At 41.1% G+C, this 19,795-nt stretch overlaps 1 protein-coding gene across 13 annotated transcripts in view; it reads right to left on the bottom strand.

The window, feature by feature from the left end:
• LOC142579306 (protein scribble homolog) overlaps positions 1-19,795 on the bottom strand; it is a 180,594-nt gene that overhangs the window by 31,610 nt on the left and 129,189 nt on the right. For 9 of the 13 annotated variants that reach the window (XM_075689368.1, XM_075689369.1, XM_075689366.1 and 6 more), the window contains 6 exons: positions 16,268-16,384; positions 15,229-15,291; positions 14,572-14,784; positions 13,537-13,593; positions 8,750-8,854; positions 3,068-3,289 (listed from right to left, as the gene is read on the bottom strand). In XM_075689368.1, coding sequence (XP_075545483.1) covers positions 3,068-3,289; positions 8,750-8,854; positions 13,537-13,593; positions 14,572-14,784; positions 15,229-15,291; positions 16,268-16,384 — 777 coding nt within the window. The remainder of the gene's footprint in view (positions 1-3,067; positions 3,290-8,749; positions 8,855-13,536; positions 13,594-14,571; positions 14,785-15,228; positions 15,292-16,267; positions 16,385-19,795) is intronic. The other 4 variants (XM_075689357.1, XM_075689362.1, XM_075689360.1 and 1 more) reach the window with 4 other exon arrangements.

Consider the following 19,795-nt stretch of genomic DNA (forward strand, 5'->3'; position numbering starts at 1 on the left):
ATATAGGAACTGTTGCGACACGGTAAAGTTACCGCAACTTGCCGAGCTCAGTCTTTGGCTCCTTTAGAATATAACACTGTCTATCTCTACCATGAAGAACTAACTAGGCCCGAGCAGATGGCATCAAAATTTATGATGTACCAGTTGACTTGTGTGAGAACTTCAAGGCAGCATCAACACTTGTTTCGTTTTTGTTACTTTTCTAGCTTATCAAGCCTCCTCACAAGGTAAGAGTGCCTTGATTTGCCACTGTAGAAGGGTAATTTACGAATACAGCTAAACTTACTTCTCTATTTAGTGCCTTTTAAAATACAGCTTCGCTGTTATTAGCGTAAGCTGGAAATTGTTATCCACGGCAGATGGTGCCGATAAATGCAAGTAGAACGAAAATGAAATGAAACAGCTGGCAGAATGTATTGTTCTTGGAGCCTTTCCTGCTTGCTTATCGGTCTGCAATAATAATGAGGTTGACTGATTAATGGGTTTTAATGGCACAAGGGCCAGTTCTAGCCCAAGAGTGCCAAAAAATGGGGTATCTGCTGTGGCTATGTCATAGAAAACACAGCAGGTCCTCCTTCCCTGCAAGAGCCTTGCAAAGGCCACACAGTGCCACGGCATACAAAAGCTGACTGCGATGCTTGAAGCAATCGCATGCTGCATTTTATGGTTCACTTGTCAAAACTCTTCTTCAAAGCTAATGCTCGATAGTGACGCGGGTATTCAGCTCTTGCAAAGTTATGTTGTCCACACCCCTTTTCATTCTTGCAGGTTACTGCAAATGGTGGGGGAAGGGTGATGATTTGGCAGTTTTCTTTCATTCCACTCGATATGCAGCAAAACAGTGTAAAGATGGCTTTGCGACAGAGCAGGTATGGTAGTTTTGAACAAGTACCTTCAATTTTAATAACAGTTCTTGAGCTTTGCAGCATGGCTTATAGCAATCTAATTTTTAATGTTGTCGGTAAGCAGGAATGCCGAACCTAAAACCTGCCGCCTAAAGAGGTCCTGCACCACCCCTTGAGCTTGGTGCAAAAACAGTGTCTATGAATAGCATACGCTGCTGTGGAGCTCACAAGTGAAGTGCGAAATCACCTTTTTCTCACACACTCACTTTTCAAATGATGCCTTCTCCTCACCTGCTTTGAAGTTGCTGGCGGTGGCCATATGCCGTCATTTAGCAGATTCCCATAAACAGCTGCTATTGGCTGACAGCCAACATTAACAAAGTATTGTTTTTTTGATCAGTGCACTTCTTCTTACTATTGTTACTGCATATATTTATTGACGCAGTTTACTAAAAAGGCTGAAAAAGCAAAAATCTGTTTATAAGTTTAGAAAAGAATTAGATATTTCCAGACGATGCCGACTATTGTCTGCTGATGCTTGGCAGCGGCCACCTGCGTAGAAATTAAACTTTGGCCACAGTGCTTATCAGTGTCATAGCCATTAGGTCTCACTAATTTCTATTAGTTTTGAACACTCAAGCGGCCTCGAACAATGCGAAACTTAAGGTCAGACCACACATACATTTGCCAGCGCGCACTCACTCCTGGTCGCTCCTGGCTAGATGCCTTAGTAGACATTGCTTTGTAATGAGCTGTTGACAGAGCTACAAGATGTGCTAGCTGGATGTGGCTACTATCTGTCAGTCAAGCTGGTGCATGACAAAGCCAGTCAGCACCATTTAGCATGGGCAGACTGGAGCACAGGAGCGCAAGTGCACAATCCAGTTCTGTCATGCACAAAGCAAATGCTTTGTGTACACACTATGGTTGACAAGTAGCTGCATCTTCTATGTAGCATAGATACAGCAGCCGCCGTGGGGTGCTGCAATGAGCCCGCTCATTGGGCGCATTGCGGCACACTGAGGATAGTCACTTTTGGCACATAGCAGGTGCCGAAATTGCAAATAGTGAAGTTTACGCAAACATCCAAAGTCAAACTTGAACTGCGCGCTATAGTGACATTCAGTAGGTGGAGCGTTGTAGGCACGCCCCGCTCCACCGAAGCGTTTGCAATTCAATGTATTGAAGAAGGAGCAGAAGCAGCACGAAGAGGATCAAAGGTGATCTTTTATTGCCAATAACTTTGTTTCTGCTGAACACATTGAAGTGCGTTCTGCTGCAAATTTTTTCTGAAGTAGTCTCGTTAAACTTCGACTGGATATCTCAACTTTGATAAAAAGTAGTTCAGGGCCCCTTTAAAAGTGAAACTTTAAGGCCTAAGTTAGGGGGCTAATTACTTAATGCATGTCAAGCACTATTGCTGGCTGTGGTGTCCCTATAGCTAAATAACACTTTCAGCAAAAAAAATGTCTGCCTTTTTTCACGCTGGAGCATGTAAAACCATGTATTAAAAAAAGGATTGAGTTCATTTTATGCTTGTTTGCTTTTGGCTTTTCTGCTGAACCACAATGCCAAAATGATGCTGAAACGAGCCACTGTGGTGATAACAGCTGCTGCGAACAAACATTGTGTCAATTGCGGCGTTTAGCTGATTTTCCAGCAATAATGAGCAGGCTACTGAAGCCTGTCTCTCAACAGTGTTCTCAACTTTATCAGGTTGATTATCTATCCCGAAGGGGTCTGTGAAGCTAGTGTTATATTCATACAAGAACATACAAGTAGTACAACTTGCCTAATTTCATTCCAGATAATGCAGATTTTCTTGTGCTGCTACAAAATACAATCACACACACCTTGGATACCTGTGCTGGCTTTGGAGCCACTGCTATTGCTGTTGAACTCAATTGAAATCACAATAATACCATTAGCGGGGAAAATATTAAAATAATGCTGTAGCTCAAATTTCATAGCCCAATACAATATTGCACAGTGCAGTGAATTAATTATGCTTGACAGCATATTCTGGGCTATGAGTCAAGGCAGAATATTCAATATCCACCGTGTCTTTTGTAAATGTGGCCTGTGCTAAGATATATATATATATATATATATATATATATATATATAAAGGTGATTATAACTTTAGCATCTTCCCTCCTATCGTGTTAGAGGGCAGGTATGCTGCATGCACCAGCTCCAAGTTACTTGTCTCTGCTGCTTACCGTGGCTGTTGCTGAAGCTGGTGGGTGGCTGACTGACTTCTTGGTCATGATAACGGTTGTAGTCTTCTGCTCGCCTGCAGGCACAGAAGTGGCTGGTGGCGTCACTGAAGTAGCAGCTGCGGCCAGGGCAGGACTCACAAGCTGCTCAGCGGCTCGGACCACTTCCATGACACGCTGCTCCACTGACTTACTGTCTGCAGGCAACGCCACTGCCTTGCCCTGCCAAACCAAAGTGCCCCGACAAACAGTGCCCAGAGAGTAAATGTCTGCCCCTGTCAATGCAGCAGTAAACTGCTTGGTTATGGAATGCCCTTCCTGGTTCTTTAGCACTTACTAAAAAAAAAATTGCAAAGGGCAATTGATGCAAAACCTAGGTGCTAATGTTAACAGGTAGTAGTTGTTGCCCTGCTTGGCTTGTTCAACGGCGACATTTTATGGCTTTTTGAGATGACTTGTAGCTAAGATTAGGCACAGTGGCCTTACGCACAGTTCGAAAGCAGATGACAAAGCAGCTGCCACTGCTAAAGAGACATTAGAGAAAATAAATAAAGTGAGGCTGTACTAGTTGATTACGCTTCTACAAAGGCAAAAAAAAAAAAAGGCCATTCTTACCATCGGCAAAGGCTTGCCAAGCCAGAAAAAATGTAAAAACAAAAGCCAAGTGAAGCCACCACCTCAAGGTCCCCACATCAGCTCCCCATCATGTCATGGACCTCGGTAGAATTTACTCAATTCAGTTAGGTGTTAATCGAAATAGACTAATTAAGCTGCATTCTAAACGAACAGGAGATTCTGCCTAGCAAGTCTGGAGGGCTTTCCCTCACCACAACTAACCAAGTAAGAAAAGAGTTACTCTGAAATCCATGACATCACAGTGATGTGCCTGCATTGTGGTTTCAGTGTGAGACTCAAGAAAGGCAAGTTAGAACTTAATATTCATCGTTAGTTAAAAACATATTTTTCATCTGATTAATGAAAACAGCATTTTGAAAGAATGTTTTACAATCCTATTTTTATATATTGTTGCTCTTTAGAGCTCCTTTAATGAAAGGGGCCAGAGGCTCTGCTTCAGTCGTCCTTAATATTTTTTTTTCCCAATCTGGTTTTTAAACAGAGCATGTGTGTCGTAAGTGTGCCCTTCTTTTTCAGTGTAGTAATGTCACTGAATATTGCCCTCTCAGAATCTCTTTAGCTATGATGATACTGCTTACAATATCAAACATAAAACCGAGCTTCATTGAAAGGGCCATATTAGGCTAAAAGAAGAAATTATGATTGCTACAGTCAGTGCTCTACAACTGTATGGACTATTGCAGAACCATTTAGCCAACCTTCAAGATGATAGCCGAAGTAACTACGAAGGTGGTGTGAAGCAGCTAGTTTTGTAGCGCAGCCTATCGACGGAAAGATGTACAGATACACTGAGAGCTGAAAGAACTCATGACCGCACTATAAAATATTTCGGAAGCCCTGCTGTGTGGATTCATTTACACAGACAGAATTCGTGAAACTTTGTCTCCACAAGATGAGGCACAGTGATGCACAGGATGAAATGCGAGCGGGACGAAAAAAGTTGCTTTTACATAATCATATAGCTACTGAAAGTTTGCTCCTGGCATCGAATCAAAATTTCTGTATCATAGAATGGATGTCAATACTTGTCTAAATTCTAATGTTCAGTGCTTTCAAGCCAGAACACTGCTTTACAAACAGAAAAAGGAAAGCAACAAAATAAAGAAAAAAAACACAACAAAGTACAACTCATAAATAACACAGAAAAATGAAATCTTCTAAGAACAATATGGCATAAGCTTACACACATTATGCTTACAAATTAAGTATGTGAGTACGTCCACAGTTCCTTGCAATAGGTAGGACTATCTATTCTATCTAGCCATCAAACAAAAGTGTTCTACGATTTAAAAATGCAGTGTCCAGAAAGCTACATGCCCCCTTTTTTTCTGCACTCTGAAAAGCGCGCACACGAAAAATCATAGAGGAGAAACACCAACTGGTAGTATGTGTTAGAAAGCACAGTTTGTCATAAATTCCATATTAGGTCAGTCTAGTACACACACTACCATCACATCGGTTTGAGAACAGCAGCTGTGATAAACCAATTGTCATAGCCAATGTGTTTTGCAAATCCTTCAGTACTGACCGGAATGTTTATACTGTTGATACTTCATCATGCATACCCTCGTGCACATCCCAACCTGAATTGCCTGATGACGTATGCGCAGTCATCCACAATTTAAAGAGCACAAGCCCTCGCCTTGACAATTTTCACTCTTCTCAAATAAACTGATAGCCCACGTGATGTGTGATAATTTTTCCCACATAACCAACAAAACACACACATTTCCAACAGCTCTAAAAAAATCAAAAGTAGTTGCAGTGTTCAAGTGTAGTGATAAATTACTAACATCGAGTTAGCCACCTATAGCTATTATTTCATTTCTTAGTAAAATATTTAAGAAATTGTTCATCCAATAGCACTCAATTATCTTTACAAATTCAACATTTCGTCTTCACAGCAACTTGGTTTCAGACAAGGACTTCCTACTGACCTCACATTAATAGCTTTAACTGACAAAATTAAAGTTGATGTTAACACGGGCAATTTTGTTGGCATGTTATGTATTGGTTTAACGAAAGCATTTGACTGTATTGTCCACAAAATACTGTTTTAACAAATTAAATGCCATCGAGATCACTGGTCCAGCCTTAAGATTAATGTGCAGATACTTACTTGATCGGGAACAAATTGCATGTGTATCTGGAAGTTATTCTCAGCCTATTAAAGCTAACACTGGTGCTTCACAAGGTACCAAGTTTATTTTTAATTTATATTAACAACTTACCCCTGTGTTTAACATCTTCTAACTGTATACTCTATGGTGATGACCCTACCATTCTTTCTGCTGATAGACGCGTAGATATTTTGTTATCCAAACTGAATATTAATGCAGCAAATATATTAAACTGGTGCCAAAGGAATCAACCTTTATCTATGCTAAAAAATTCTGCTTTGTAATTTTCACATCTCCCCAAAGAAAGTCCCCGGAAGTCCCTCTATGCATATTGGAAACGTTGCTCTTGTTGCACCTGACTATGCTAAGTACTTAGACGTCGAACCGGACAAACATTTAAAATTTTATACATATACATATTTCCACATTAACAAAAGAAGTAGCGTTTGGCATTAGGGTACTTGTTAAAGTTTACTCACACTTTACATTGACCAGTCACCTCTCTTTACTATGCTTTTTTTAGTCACACTAATTATTGCATTTCCTCCTGGGGTATCACATATGCATCACACTTATGCTCATTGAAAGATATTCAAAACCAAGCACTGTGCATCATAACTTTAAGCAGTCTGACGACTAACGTCTCTTCACTTTTACACACAATGCATTATCTGTTCAGAAGCTTCACGAATACTCACTAGGTATTTTGATGCATAAATTCTTGAATGAAAAAATTAATCTAATTGAGGAAAACCAGCTTCCCAATTCGAGGTCCCCGTGATGCATTGACATGTTCTTATCTTTCTTTTTGTTATTTTGACCACAGATTACCAAAGTTAAATTTTTACAAGAAATGCTGTTTTATGTGTTGAAGCACAAATGCAAGTGGAACACCAATGAATTTTATTGGAAACTTTGAAAATTATTATCTCGAAACTGGTGCAGTCCAGAGAATTTGTTCCAAGTGGATGCACCTTGTGAACTCCCTAGGTACAATTTGTAGATTCAGATTAGTGCGATAAAATGATTAATTAGAGAAATAATTAGCATAATTATGCCACTTTTTAAGCATTTTGATTTTTTGTAGAAGTAATAACCGCCTACATCGAGTAATTTAGATTAAGGATTAGAACTGTGCTGTCTGCCACAGGCAATTTTTAAAAAGTTAGGGCAGCTAAAATCCCACACCCTGCAAACCATGTACACATAACATATCCTACGCCTAATAAGATTGATTCAGACTCTGATTTTGTATGCAGAAACTGGTCACATTACAAGATATTAAAACTTAAAGCCTCCCATTTACTGCTTATGATAAGCTGACTGCAGCTTTAATTCACATAAATCTGAAAATGCGATTGAAAGTGTTTAACAATGCCTTGGCACAATAATGCTATATTTACCTGGCATGTGCTACACCTTTTTGTTCATTGTCTTCAACAAAAACAAAGAGAAAGCTTTAGAACAAGGGTTCTAACCGATGTGTGTAAGCGAAAAATAGCACTGTAACTGCACTGATAATTCTCGTTAATTTGTTTCACACCCAATTTGTAATTAAGAAATTTTCACAGCCATGTAGGCAATACATAAAATGTGATGCTGCATTTTACACGCCAGCATAATTGGTTGTATGAAATGCATGAAACTGGGCAATGGATACTTACATAACTCTCACTTTCTCTGCAGAACAGAAACGTGCATGAAAGAGGGTCTTTATTCCTTTTTGTAAAGCTAGTATTTTTGACAATTAGTGCATTGGTTGTTGCAAGAATGTGAGGACAACAATCACAGGATGAAAAAAAGTGCGTGTGTGTATGTGTGTGTAACAAATATGGCTGGCAAAGGAGGGTAACTGCTGTGACAGTTGGTCTGAGAAACAAGCAGGAGAAGAAGCTTCGCTCTTTGGAAGGGTGAGAAAAATTTCACAATTGCACTGGTAACTTTGACAGTGTCAAGCGTCGATCAAAGGTGGTTGCTTTAAGGATGAGTATTCCTCTACCTTACGCTATCATGATTGTGCAGACTACCAAGCATGCATCTTTTCCATGTCACCAGACACCACTTAGCAACTCTACCACATCTACGGCCCTTATCTCCTCTTTTATGTCAAGCTGTTTGGAGGCAGTATCCGTGATCGATGACTGTTGCACAAATCGTTGCAGCAGTCATTTTGTGTACAACTGCTCCTTGCAGTCACGTAAATGCACACTGTTCTAAGGAAGTGCATCAAGGTTGTTTTGGCTGTAAACATTGTTAGGGGGTGGGCGTGGGAGCAGTTCTGAAGTATTTTAAATCGAAACGAATGCATGCCTTCCATAATAATAATATTTGGGGTTTTACGTGCCAAAACCACTTTCTGATTATGAGGCACGCCGTAGTGGAGGACTCCGGAAATTTCGACCACCTGGGGTTCTTTAACGTGCACCTAAATCTAAGCACACACCCATCGAAATGCGGCCGCCGTGGCCGGGATTCAATCCCGCGACCTCGTGCTCAGCAGCCCAACACCATAGCCACTGAGCAACCACGGCGGGTTGCATGCCTTCCAGTCCAATAACACAGGATGTGCAATGTTTCGCTGAAAGAGCAACAGACAGCACCATCATTCTATTGCAAAAAGAAAAAAAAAATCTACATTCTTCATCCAGAATTACCATGGGAAAACACATACTAGCTATCTATTACCAGGTGAAACAGACAAGTACTAAATCCAGTTATGGTGTCAGCAAGCTGCTGCATTACAAGATGCTACCTGTATGTGAAATTCAAGCTTGAATAAATCAGCTACAGCGATCTATTAAAAAAGTACAGCCCATGGTCATACGCTCGTGCTGGTGCCAGCGCAGAGTTTTTCTTCACGAGGGCATCTTGACCGGAGGGTGATGAGGCGTAGGAGGAAAGGGCTGCTACAAGGGAGGGAGGTACCTACGTCAGTGGGCAGGGTGGCCAGTGCTTTGCCCGAGTGCTGTGAGGAGACAGAGGTGAAGCTGTGCAAGCTGTGTGTGTCTGCATCCCTCTCCTTCTTCAGCCTTTCCTGAATTTGGCAACAAGGAGGTGAGAAGGGCAGTGTGGGTGAGAGAGTATACGCATGCTGCATACCTAAATATGTGTGCTTTTACAAACTTAAAGGAAATGCAGAAAATGCTGTTAACTACCTAATACTGCTCCAAGATGACCTGAATTTGATCCAAGCAGCCATTTAGCTCAACCAAAATGATCAAAAAATAAGCGGGGAGAAGGTGGGGTTATAAAGAAAGAGAGGAAGAGGGCAACAACAGCACACACTACATCGACCCTGTCTCGCTAACTGCGGACAGTGCTGTGAAACCTATGGGTCACATAAGCCAATCAGAGAACAGAACCACAAGAAAGGCTCCTCCGTTGTTCCCCCTCTGAATGCCCTCCATGCAGTGTCAACTGAATGAAGTTTCATGGAACGATTAGAGGTGTGCAATAGGCTAGCCCTCCTCCCTTCTTGGAGCATGCAGCTGGCTCTTGTGAGTTGTTACTGATTGGCTGACATGAGCCTTCGCTGCACTGCGCAGAATTAGTGAGACAAGAGTATTAGACGTGCACAGTAATGAACCAGTACTCCTCTGTACCTACAGGCTGCTTGTGAAATAAAATAAGAAGTAACAATCACTGCTGAAACTATTATGGTACAATGCAGTGAGCATAACAGAAAAATAAAAATTAAGAACAGCAGACAAGGAAGTGAACTAACAACGATTCATTACGATTTGCAGTAACCCTGCCTCCAAATGCAATATATATATATAAAATATTAGCACCTGCAAGAGAAAAATTACTGTGCAACTCACTACCGTCAAAGAATTTTGACACATGCAGTATTAAAAAGAACAGTAATAAGGCACTCTATATGATACAGCAACCAATGATTGCTCAAAGAAAGCAAAATAAACAAAAAAGAAAGGAAGAACACATAGTACCGACAGCAAATATAAGATAGAACTAGCACTGCTTTGCGGGGGTGTGTGAATATTCAAAACTTTCAAATAACGAATTGAATAGCCACTATTTGTAAGTGTAAATATTTTTTGAATATTTCAAAACATCAACTATGCCCAAATAAACATAAGGTTGGAGTAAAAGTACAGTAAATTTTAACCGCTGCAGGCATAGTATAGATATAAAACATGACAACTTGTATAGTGGAGCAGGCTACGTCACCTAGGTAGCCAAACTTAAAAGACTGTACAGTGATCATTTGCATGGTCTGAAGAGCCCTGTACATACAAAGAAACTACTTGTTTGCTCTTAATGCTCCATTTGTGTTCTTAATAAACAGCTCTTCATAACGTACTATGTAATGACAGAAACTTGCTAACTTTAAGAATGCTAGGATGTCAACATCGTTTTATACTAATTGTGATAGCGGCTGTTCATTATTCAAAAGCTATTCAATCTGATTCACTTCTGGCACTATTCGATTCACATTAGATTCAGTTTTGAAAATCACTATCTGCACACCCCTGCTGCTTTGCAAGCAGTTCTTGCAAAGCTTGTTCTTGCTAAGAGTTGCCACAACAAAAAGAACACACTAAGCCATACTTAATGTTGTTTCAAGTTCTGAATGAACTGGCAAATGAAATAATTTTATTTAGAAGCTTTATTTATGCTGTCTGCTCTCTATGCACGCACAGCTGGCCCTAATTGCCTAGATATACAAATTGACTTCTGGACTTGCATTAGGCTACAAAGAGACTTTGACCTTAGCTATAATAGCGAAAAATTTTGAACTAGTTCACTTCATAGCTTAATATTGAGAAAAAAGCAGTTCTGGTGAAAGAACATATTTTAATGAATGTCGCTTACCAACAGTAACATTCTCATGCACTCTAAGCAAGGCTGCGAAATGTGGTAAATGCATGCAGAAATACCTAACCGCCAACATGTAGCCGATTTTCATATTAAATAATGCTCAGTTAGTTGACTGCCTCTAAAGAGAATGTGCACAGTTAAGGCAAAAGAATTACAGATTTAAACATGCAAGCTTGGCAAGTGAAGGCTTTAGAGACGCCACATTTCAAATGTGCATACCTCTTTAAGGGGGCACTCAAACAATTTTCTTGAAATCCGAGACAGGCATCGGAATAAGTGTGATGGCTTTCAATGGATATGGATATGCCCAAAATTTTTTTTATGAATATCAATGGCAATACACAAGCACAATGTTTACTTTTCTAATTTCCCCTGAATTCATTGGTTTCTCTCAACTGGGCCACCGTTGATAGCAGTGCACAGCCTACTGTGCCTTCCTTTTTACTTTTTATCTTCTTTCTTCAGTGTGCTTATGGCAACCTGTTGATGTTGATGCCTCACAAAGGTGTGGTGACACAACAAGCAGAATTTGAAAACTTTCCCTTACTTAGATGTGAAAGGCCAGGCATGCGTGCGCAAGCTTTTGTCTACAAGTAATTCATGCTCATGAACATCCACCCAATGTCATTGCTGATGTAACATACGGTGCATAAAACTTGCGAGAGGGCAAGCAATCTATTTTGCAAGATTGTAGGCTCCTTGCTGCCTGCAGCATAGCAACAATTGGCTCGCATGTTTGTGGCAGCATTGTTTTAAGCTCGGGAACGTTCTGTTGCCATCTTCGAAAAGTGCTTCAGTGCCCTCTTAAGATGATTGTGCTCGAAACTTCTGGCAACGACAACAGTCTTAAAGGCCAACTGCAATGAAACTCTGGACCGTGTAAAAAGCCCCATTCAGATAATTTAGACATACAGTAGCCTCTTTGGAAAAGTCTACACTTCAAGCGCGAGTGGGTGCTTCACAAAATGCTCACAAAAATCGGTGTTTTTCCAATCAAAACTGAAAAAGACGCCGCCATTACCGCTCGCCAGAAGTGACATACTAAATATGTAGGCTGTAGAGAACCAGTGCCCGGATCGTCTGCTTCCCTTGCTTGTACACCATTCCCGTGTATCAGCAAACACGTTCCGCACATCTGCCAGTCACACAGTTCTCTGCTAGCGCCTTCATGCACTGTGCCCACAGCGATGCGCAACAGCAACATTCTTTTAATGTGAAATATTCTACAAGTCCAGCCGGTTTTCTGTATTTTGTTGTCTATGTTCAACGAGCAAAGCCTCAATGCGTATTGGTGTGACCAAGCGAAAGCTGCGGATATAGCCTGGCGTAATGCATACGCGATTTACGTGCAGCATAGATACGCTACGTCGGCGAAAATTGGACGCTCTACAGTCCAGTGTGGCTGGCACGGGAATAGAAGCTGTCCCATATCATGCCGGAGGCGATGGAGCTGAGTGCATCGCGCACTGGCTTGGCTGACCAGCAGAATGCTGGCCTATATACAGTTCAGGTTCACTGATGTGAGAGTGTGTTGAGTTTGCGCCTTTGACAAACAACAAAACACTCACTCGCCACACACTTGTGCACTTGCACCCCAAGAATAACTGATCGCCACGCTGCTGCGGGTCACATTTAATGCAGGATAAGATTTTAGGAATCTTAGTGTCTCTGGCATGAATCTGAGTTCACCAGTTGCTGCCTAACACACTGGAAATGCCAGACTCGTCGGTCGATTAGACAACAACTGCCATCTCTAGCAATGGGTGAGAAGTAGCAGAGTACAGCCATGGGCTTGGTGCAAAGTGCGCATAGAGGAACGGCCAGACAGGCTGGACTCCGGCCATAGTAATGTTTCGCCCAATTCGCTCTGGTGGCATCACATTCCTGCATGGCTTGCCACGGCATCCGCACCATGGTCGACGCGTTGCGTTCTCCTTTGTGACAAATGCAGCATGCGGCTCCTGCTGACAGCATTTATGGCGCTGTTTCAGAAAGGCTTTCGTTCGTCTGCTTCGACGTGTCCAATGTAGAGATGTGCCAAATGTCTCCGAGGTGATGCCCTACTGGAAATGAGTGCTTGAGAATATTGCCCCTGAATACAATTTACCTTTGCTTTTCATGCGCCATCGCAGCTTATAGTACTTATAGTCATCCAGAGAAAGCGTTTGGCAAGCAGATCTAGCATAGGCTGTGCTGATGAAATGTAGCTTGTGCAGCTTCGTCAAGTGCAGTTTACATGCTTTGAGCGCATTGGCTGATTGGCGTCGCACTTGCCTGCTGTGGCGGTGTGCGTACACTTGCACTCTGAAAACCGGGACAGCAAAGATGTGTTCGGCCTTCCTCTGTGCAGCGTTGTGTACTGTACAGCCATCGCTCGTGTTTGAGTAAGTGTTCGAGTACTTGTTCGAGTACGTGTTTGAGCACCTGATGGCCACACAATACGTAGGCATTCTTGAAACAGCTCAAATCATGTGCACAATGAACAGGCACGGCGAGAGAGACACCCATCAACCTACAAAGTTGAGCAAGCGACGCGCCTGGGTGCCTAGGTGCAACTGAGAGATCAGCAGTCATGTACAGTTCTGAACCTTTCGTCATATCCACATCATTACCGCCACCATTAACACTCGTCTGCTGAGGTGCTGAGGTTGTCTGCTCAGGTGCTATTTAAAGGCTTCTAACAAAAAAATCAGACAATTACAAGCCCTGCAGCTTTGGCAAGACTACACTGATAGTATATGTTAAGCATCTATAGGTGATTTAGCCCAAGTGAAATTTCGTTGCAGGTGGCCTTTAAGTTGCACTTTCCTGCCAACGGAAACATGCCAGGAGAGAGAGAGAGACAGGAGAAACAGGTGTGCATGCTAAACTCACTATGGTATCGCGGTCCTCTTTTTCCCACTGGGCTGTTTCTCTGAGTGCACTTTGCTCCTGGTAGCAGTTACAAAAAGCAGCAACAAAAAGGCATAAACCAAAAGAACCCATGTTACAGCTCTGCAGCAAGTGTGCAGCTCACTACAAACAAAGCTCAACATTAAGCTGCCTTCACCTGTTACAGTGAACGTCACACACACACACAAAAAAAATAAAAACTGCATGCTGTGGACTAGTAGTACATTTGGGGTGGGGGGGAACTTTAAAGAAAAGGGGCAAAAACAGATGCATACATGCGCAACAATCACTGTCACAAGGCACAAAAAAAAAAAAAAAAACTCTTCAGGTAAACTAGGTGCAAGGACAAAATAATGCACTACAAGCTACTCAATTTATTTACAACACTGCAGGCCCAGCAGTTCAAAAGGGCAAACTGTCTGTTCATTACCCATACTATACTCCATTTGAAGCATGGAACTTTGAAGCTATGTATGCATTTGTTTACCTTGTATTTCTGTAGTTCAATTTAGAGCTAAATAAAAGTAGTGGCAGCCAATGATGGTAACATGGCACAAGCTAATGGCATGCAGCGCCATGCACAACTTCTCAAAGGTCATAATTCTCTACAAGCTGTGCTGTGCAGTTCAATTTAGCCAGGGTGTAATTGACCGCTACCCCGAAGCCCATTCACACAACATGTGAAAATGTTATCAGCCTGTCAGAACCTGAACAAGCTACTCTACTGTTACGGCAAGTGTACCTTAGCTGTTAGGCAGGCCGACGCTGACTGCTAAATAAGAAACCTTGCTGAACTCGCATCCACGTGACATTTATTGTTGAGAATGTTACAAATTACATGCTTTTTATCATATGAATGACACTTGACGGAAATAAAAGGCACACGGGCACTTTTTAAGAATTGAGGCTTCCACTTGCACAGGGTAGGAAACCCTGTGGCAATGGAAATCTTCAAAACCTCAGCGTATCCCATTTTCAGCAACAAATGGTGACTCTACGACAGCCTCCAGTGCTCACCTCCCTCAGGGCAAGTGTCACCTCATCCTCGTGATCGATGGAGGACACAGAGGCGGCAGTCTTCAGCGAGCCTCCCTGGCTAGGAGAGCCACCACCTGGAGTCGTGGCAGCATTGTAGCCGTCACAGACCACGAGCCGTATGGTGTCGCCGGCAGTCCTCAGGATGTTCACAGCCTCCTGGTGTGTAGCTCCCAGCAAAGACAGGCCGTTCACCTGCGCAAAGCAAGTGAAGTAGGACAGTGTCAATGTGTTTCTTAAGGCTTGCGGGAAAAAGACGTAAGAGCTGAGCTAACAACGATGTGTTACATCACGATGACGTTAGGTCTCTGTCCTATTTCTTTGGAGCCTGCTGCCTAATGTATACCACCTACCTTGAGTGGCACAAAAATGGCCTTGAAATATTCTGTGGTGATATTTCACGCCGTTATGATGGTGAATGAGCAAGTATAAAGAACCACACACTGTTTGCAACACCTTGAGTTATTGGTGGTTTATGATAAAAACCTTCAATTCACTGCTATAAACTTCGGCGGAAACTTTTTCTTTATTTTCCCAAGTCTTTTGTGAATCAGGTGGAGGTAAGATAGAATGTTTGCTTCCTTAAAAGAAATTCAGGTAAGGAAAGAGCTACACAGTCGACAACATCACAATACATACCTCAATAATTCGCATTCCTGGCTTGAGCCTGCCATCCCTAAGTGCTGCACCATTCGTGTTGATCTGCAGATGACATGGAGAAATGTCAATGCCACTATGTTTAAACTCCAGTACAACAAAGAGAAAGAGTGAGAGAAAGAAAAAAAGTTCGCTGTTACTAACCACCAGGTCACGAGAAAGAGAAGTCAAACCTCGGTATAATGAATCTTGCTTCAATTTTCATTTCCTGATATTGGTTCCACTCAAAAATGTGTCTTTTTAGGTTAAACAAAGTAACTTTGTGGCCTGGTTTCGATTTAATGAAGCTTTCAGCCATTTCAAGCATGTACTTCGAACCTCTTCCATGGCATGCTATTAGCCTGAATTCTGCCCAAAAATGGCCAAATTATTTAAGACTCCAGGTGCCAAAATTTCTTACCTCCCTAGCAGAAATAAAATCCCTCCTGCTGGTGGAGCTGTGCAATGGATTTTGCACTGCCATCTATTAAAAGCACTAAACACGTTTGGATGCCACAGTGAAAGCTTCATTAAATGTGATCTAACTGCAGCCAATTTTATCCCGTTGGCACTGTGGAATTGGGGTTCAGCCTAACAGACTTCGAATAAAGTACAGTGCAATTGCACAGGCACTTTTTTCAGGTGTAAAACAATTTAATTTTCTTTGTCAACTAGACGAGTGTGCATTATCAGTTTTATCATTCAGACATTTAATTTTTTTTGTAAGTGAAAGAGATGCTTCAGGTGCTAGATAGTAGCAGCATGGCAATATGGGCAAACTAAGCTAGGGATGCTAATCACATTAAAAAAGGCAATAAGCAGCAATTGAAATTTCAGAATAGGAGACAAATAGCAGTGCAACAATAATGCATCTAATAAATAAAACAGATGAAACAATGTACAGCTATATAAATGCAAACACCTACTGCGGCCAGATTTTCTAAGACCTAGCGCAATTATTGGCATCTCATACCACTGTACAATTCTCTGATATGTGCAGTAGAAATATGCGAAGTGGCAAACATATTATTTGCAGTATAACCTTTGAAATAAAGATGCTTTCATCGGTCGGATCGGCCGGGTTCCCAGAGTGCCCTTGAACACCTCCCTTGATGTTCATCCCCAGCTTCTCTCCTGGTTCTCGCTGAATCACAAGCTCCTGCGAGTTTCAAAGGACTCTTTTGGTTCACCGTGAAAGAAAAAGCATGGCAATGGGAAAATGTGTTCATGCAACAGGCACCATGCAGCACAAGTGCAAGGCCAGCAGACAAGAACTGAAACCATGCTCAAATTGACAAAAAAACAAAAACAAAGAAGAGTGGACACAATCATATGAAACACCGGCCTGCGAGAGGTTTCTCGACAAAGACTCAACCTGCACAACAGAGAAACATTTTTGCACGTACAAAACATGCATGCAGTCAATCACAACTGACAATGTCGTACAGTGCATGTCAACCTCACAGAGGTCACCCAATAAATAATGAAATAAAATTGTTTCTCACATTGCTTCCCCCTCTATCCCTTCTACATTTTTCTTTTAAAAGAAAAGTGGCAACTGTGATGCATAAGAGAAACATTATGAAAAACTAGGATCGCCAGTTCCACTTACTAGAAGCTGTGTGGGGTTTTGTTGCTACCACCAAACTACTCATAAAATTCTCTCATCACTTATCAAGATTCGTTGGCACTAGCCCTTCAAAATTTTGTAACTTGGTGCATATTCCAGCACTTGACAGTCCTTTTGTTCATTCAAATTTCTGGGTGGCCAGATTCATTTTAATTTCCTAACTCCCATTAGCAGTGTAAAAGCACCAAATCAATGATGGCATCCAGTTTTTGGCCATTTAAAATGCACGCTTTTGTCAAAATTAGCTGTATCCCAAGCCATGTATCAGAGCATGAGGAACACATTTTTTTTCTTTTTAGACAAACAAGATTTTCAAACAGATTTGATAAAATATTCCACTTGTTTTTTGACATTTCAGAAGAAGCTGTGTTGCTCCTTTTGCCTTCTTTAGAAATTTCTTTCCACTTGTCGACCCAGATCCACCTGGCCAAACTGGAACACCAGTTTGCAGGCCTTCATATTCAACCTGAATTGTAGTCTGAGCTAGAGAACCAAGTGTGGGTCATCTCAGCAGGTGTGACGAGCATTGTATTTTTTACACTGATACAAGTGAATGAAAGCATAGTTTTGCCAGTAGTAACAGGAACAAAAAAATCTGGGCATGACTTAACTTGAACTTCGTCTGATTGAAAGTTCAAGAGATAGTTTTTTCTAAGCTTCAAAGCACATGCAATGATGTTAAGAATTTTGTTGTTGTAGAAGAGTGTGCCATAACAGTAGCATTATGCTTTCAGTATATCGTCTGCTGTGCTTTACCTACAACAATATTGTTGGCTACAGTCATGTGTAAATAAAAGTGTATGCCACATTGAGTAGTTAGCAAAATAGTAGCATTAAATAGCAAATCACATTTACATATTTGCGGACATGCTAAACTACTCAGTAAATATTGTTACTAATGCTGAATGAAGCGCCTGTAGTCTTACTGTAAAGAAACACTTCGATCACAATGTGTTTGTAAACTAAAAGGAAGAAAAAGAAGCAGATGATAATATTTCCTGTTATGGGTATGCTGTTTCAGGGTGACATACAATGCATCAGTTTCATTTGCCTGAGTTGAAGCCCTTGCACAATGTACACAACTGACCTCTGCTGCTTTGCGTATGTACCTTGTTTTGAGCAGTAAAAAAAAAGTGAATAGGTTATAAATTTGTATTGAATTATAGATTTCAATGCTTTCATGGGAATAATGACATCAAGTGTTTCTTTTTTTTGTCCATGTATCTTAGCTAGTTGAAGGGACAACTAACACTGATTAGTTGAATGCTCGAAGGACACGCACTCAATAAGGGTGCAAGGTAGGGATAGTTGGTTCAGCTGACAGTTGATACTCAGAACTCATGTTGTGTCTTTCTAGACTTTGCCCCCATTTTCTTGCACAGTTTCCCAAGCCTTCTAAGAAACACTGTTAATAGTATAAAATGCCCAACAAAACTGCTCTGATTTCATCTCCATGCAGAGGCGGGTAGAAGCCTTCAGCATCTGAGTTCAAAATGTGAATAGGAGCATCAAATCGCAAATAAAATGCACTTAAACTCAGTGCAACTATTAATGTGACATTACAAGCAAAATAGTGCCGTATGCTTTCTTTGCAACCTTTACAGGCAGAGGAAACATTCAAGTAGGTCAGTCAGCAGTGGCGATGTAAAAAAACACAAGCACTGAACTCTTACACAGTTAGGTGGAAAAGGACAAAACAAAAACATCTGTAATCAGCAATAAAAACCAAGTAAACCACAAACAAATAATAAAGAAACAGAAGGAAGCATAAGGACTCTTGCAAGAAAGCAAATAATGACATGTTAAAATATTGAAAAAAGTAGTTCTCTCCACATTTGTTTTCCACATCTATTCAATGCCTGTCTTTAAGCAAAGTAAGTGGTTAACTGAATCAGCCAGAACACTTAAGTTAAGTGTCTGTGCACTACTCCGCAAAGCACTAACTACCTGCTGCTATACATGGTACTGCATTATCATTAATTTAAAAGCAAGAAATGGCTAAAAATGTACAGTGATGCTAAAGACAATAAATGTTCCCTTGTTCAGTTTGCTGAGAGTAACGTTACATATTATGGAGCTGCAATCACCAGTACAATTTTGTTTAGCAAGAAAGCTGAAATGAGACCCTTAGAAAAGTACAGTCCTTATGTTACCTTGGAAGCCCAGCGTAGAGAAGTCATAAAAGGCACAATAACAGGTTAAACAACACGATGCAAACAGAATATGGCACAGCAGTGGCATTTGTAGGAAGGCTTGATTACGTTAGCTGATGGATTAGGTAACAAAACAACAGTAGTGCTTTGATAACAAAGAGAGAATATGCAAATGCAATTCATTTTTTGTACTTACAGTTACAGCTAGCGGCTCAGCCTTTTAGAGTACCGGCAGCAAGAAAAGTTCAAGATAAAGGCAATCACTCAATTTCTTAAAGGCACAAAAAATATGGCAGCAAATAACAGTACTAACAACAGCACAATTTGGTAACTAACCCAAGACAATGCCTTTTGACAATTCATTATTGTGCTCATTTTAGTACAACTACACAGTATGTGCTACTTTTAGTAAATGAAGACTTACTTTAAATGTGGAAGTCAAGAGCCTGAAAGGATAAACTTGTCTGATATGGCCTTTAATTATGAATGAAAGGGTCATCGTCAGCCCACCACACATTCATATAGCTTCTAATCAGATAAGAAAATTCAGAAGGTTCAGATAATGATGTTAAGAAAAGGAAAATTTGGAATAAACTTGAAAGCTGGATACAACTTTCTTTCTCTTCGTGAATCTTTCTCCACTTTGCAGATTTCTGTGCAACTACTTTGGTTCAAATAAGGTCGTGCTAGAACCACAAAAAGAGGCACCAATATCCCAAATAAGGAAGTCAAAAAGAGAAATTGTATCTTATGAAAAGGCAAAAAGGCAGGTAATTTATTAAGTATG

The sequence above is a fragment of the Dermacentor variabilis genome, chromosome 4 (genome assembly GCF_050947875.1).
Source record: "Dermacentor variabilis isolate Ectoservices chromosome 4, ASM5094787v1, whole genome shotgun sequence".
NCBI classification, from domain to species: Eukaryota; Metazoa; Arthropoda; class Arachnida; order Ixodida; family Ixodidae; genus Dermacentor; species Dermacentor variabilis.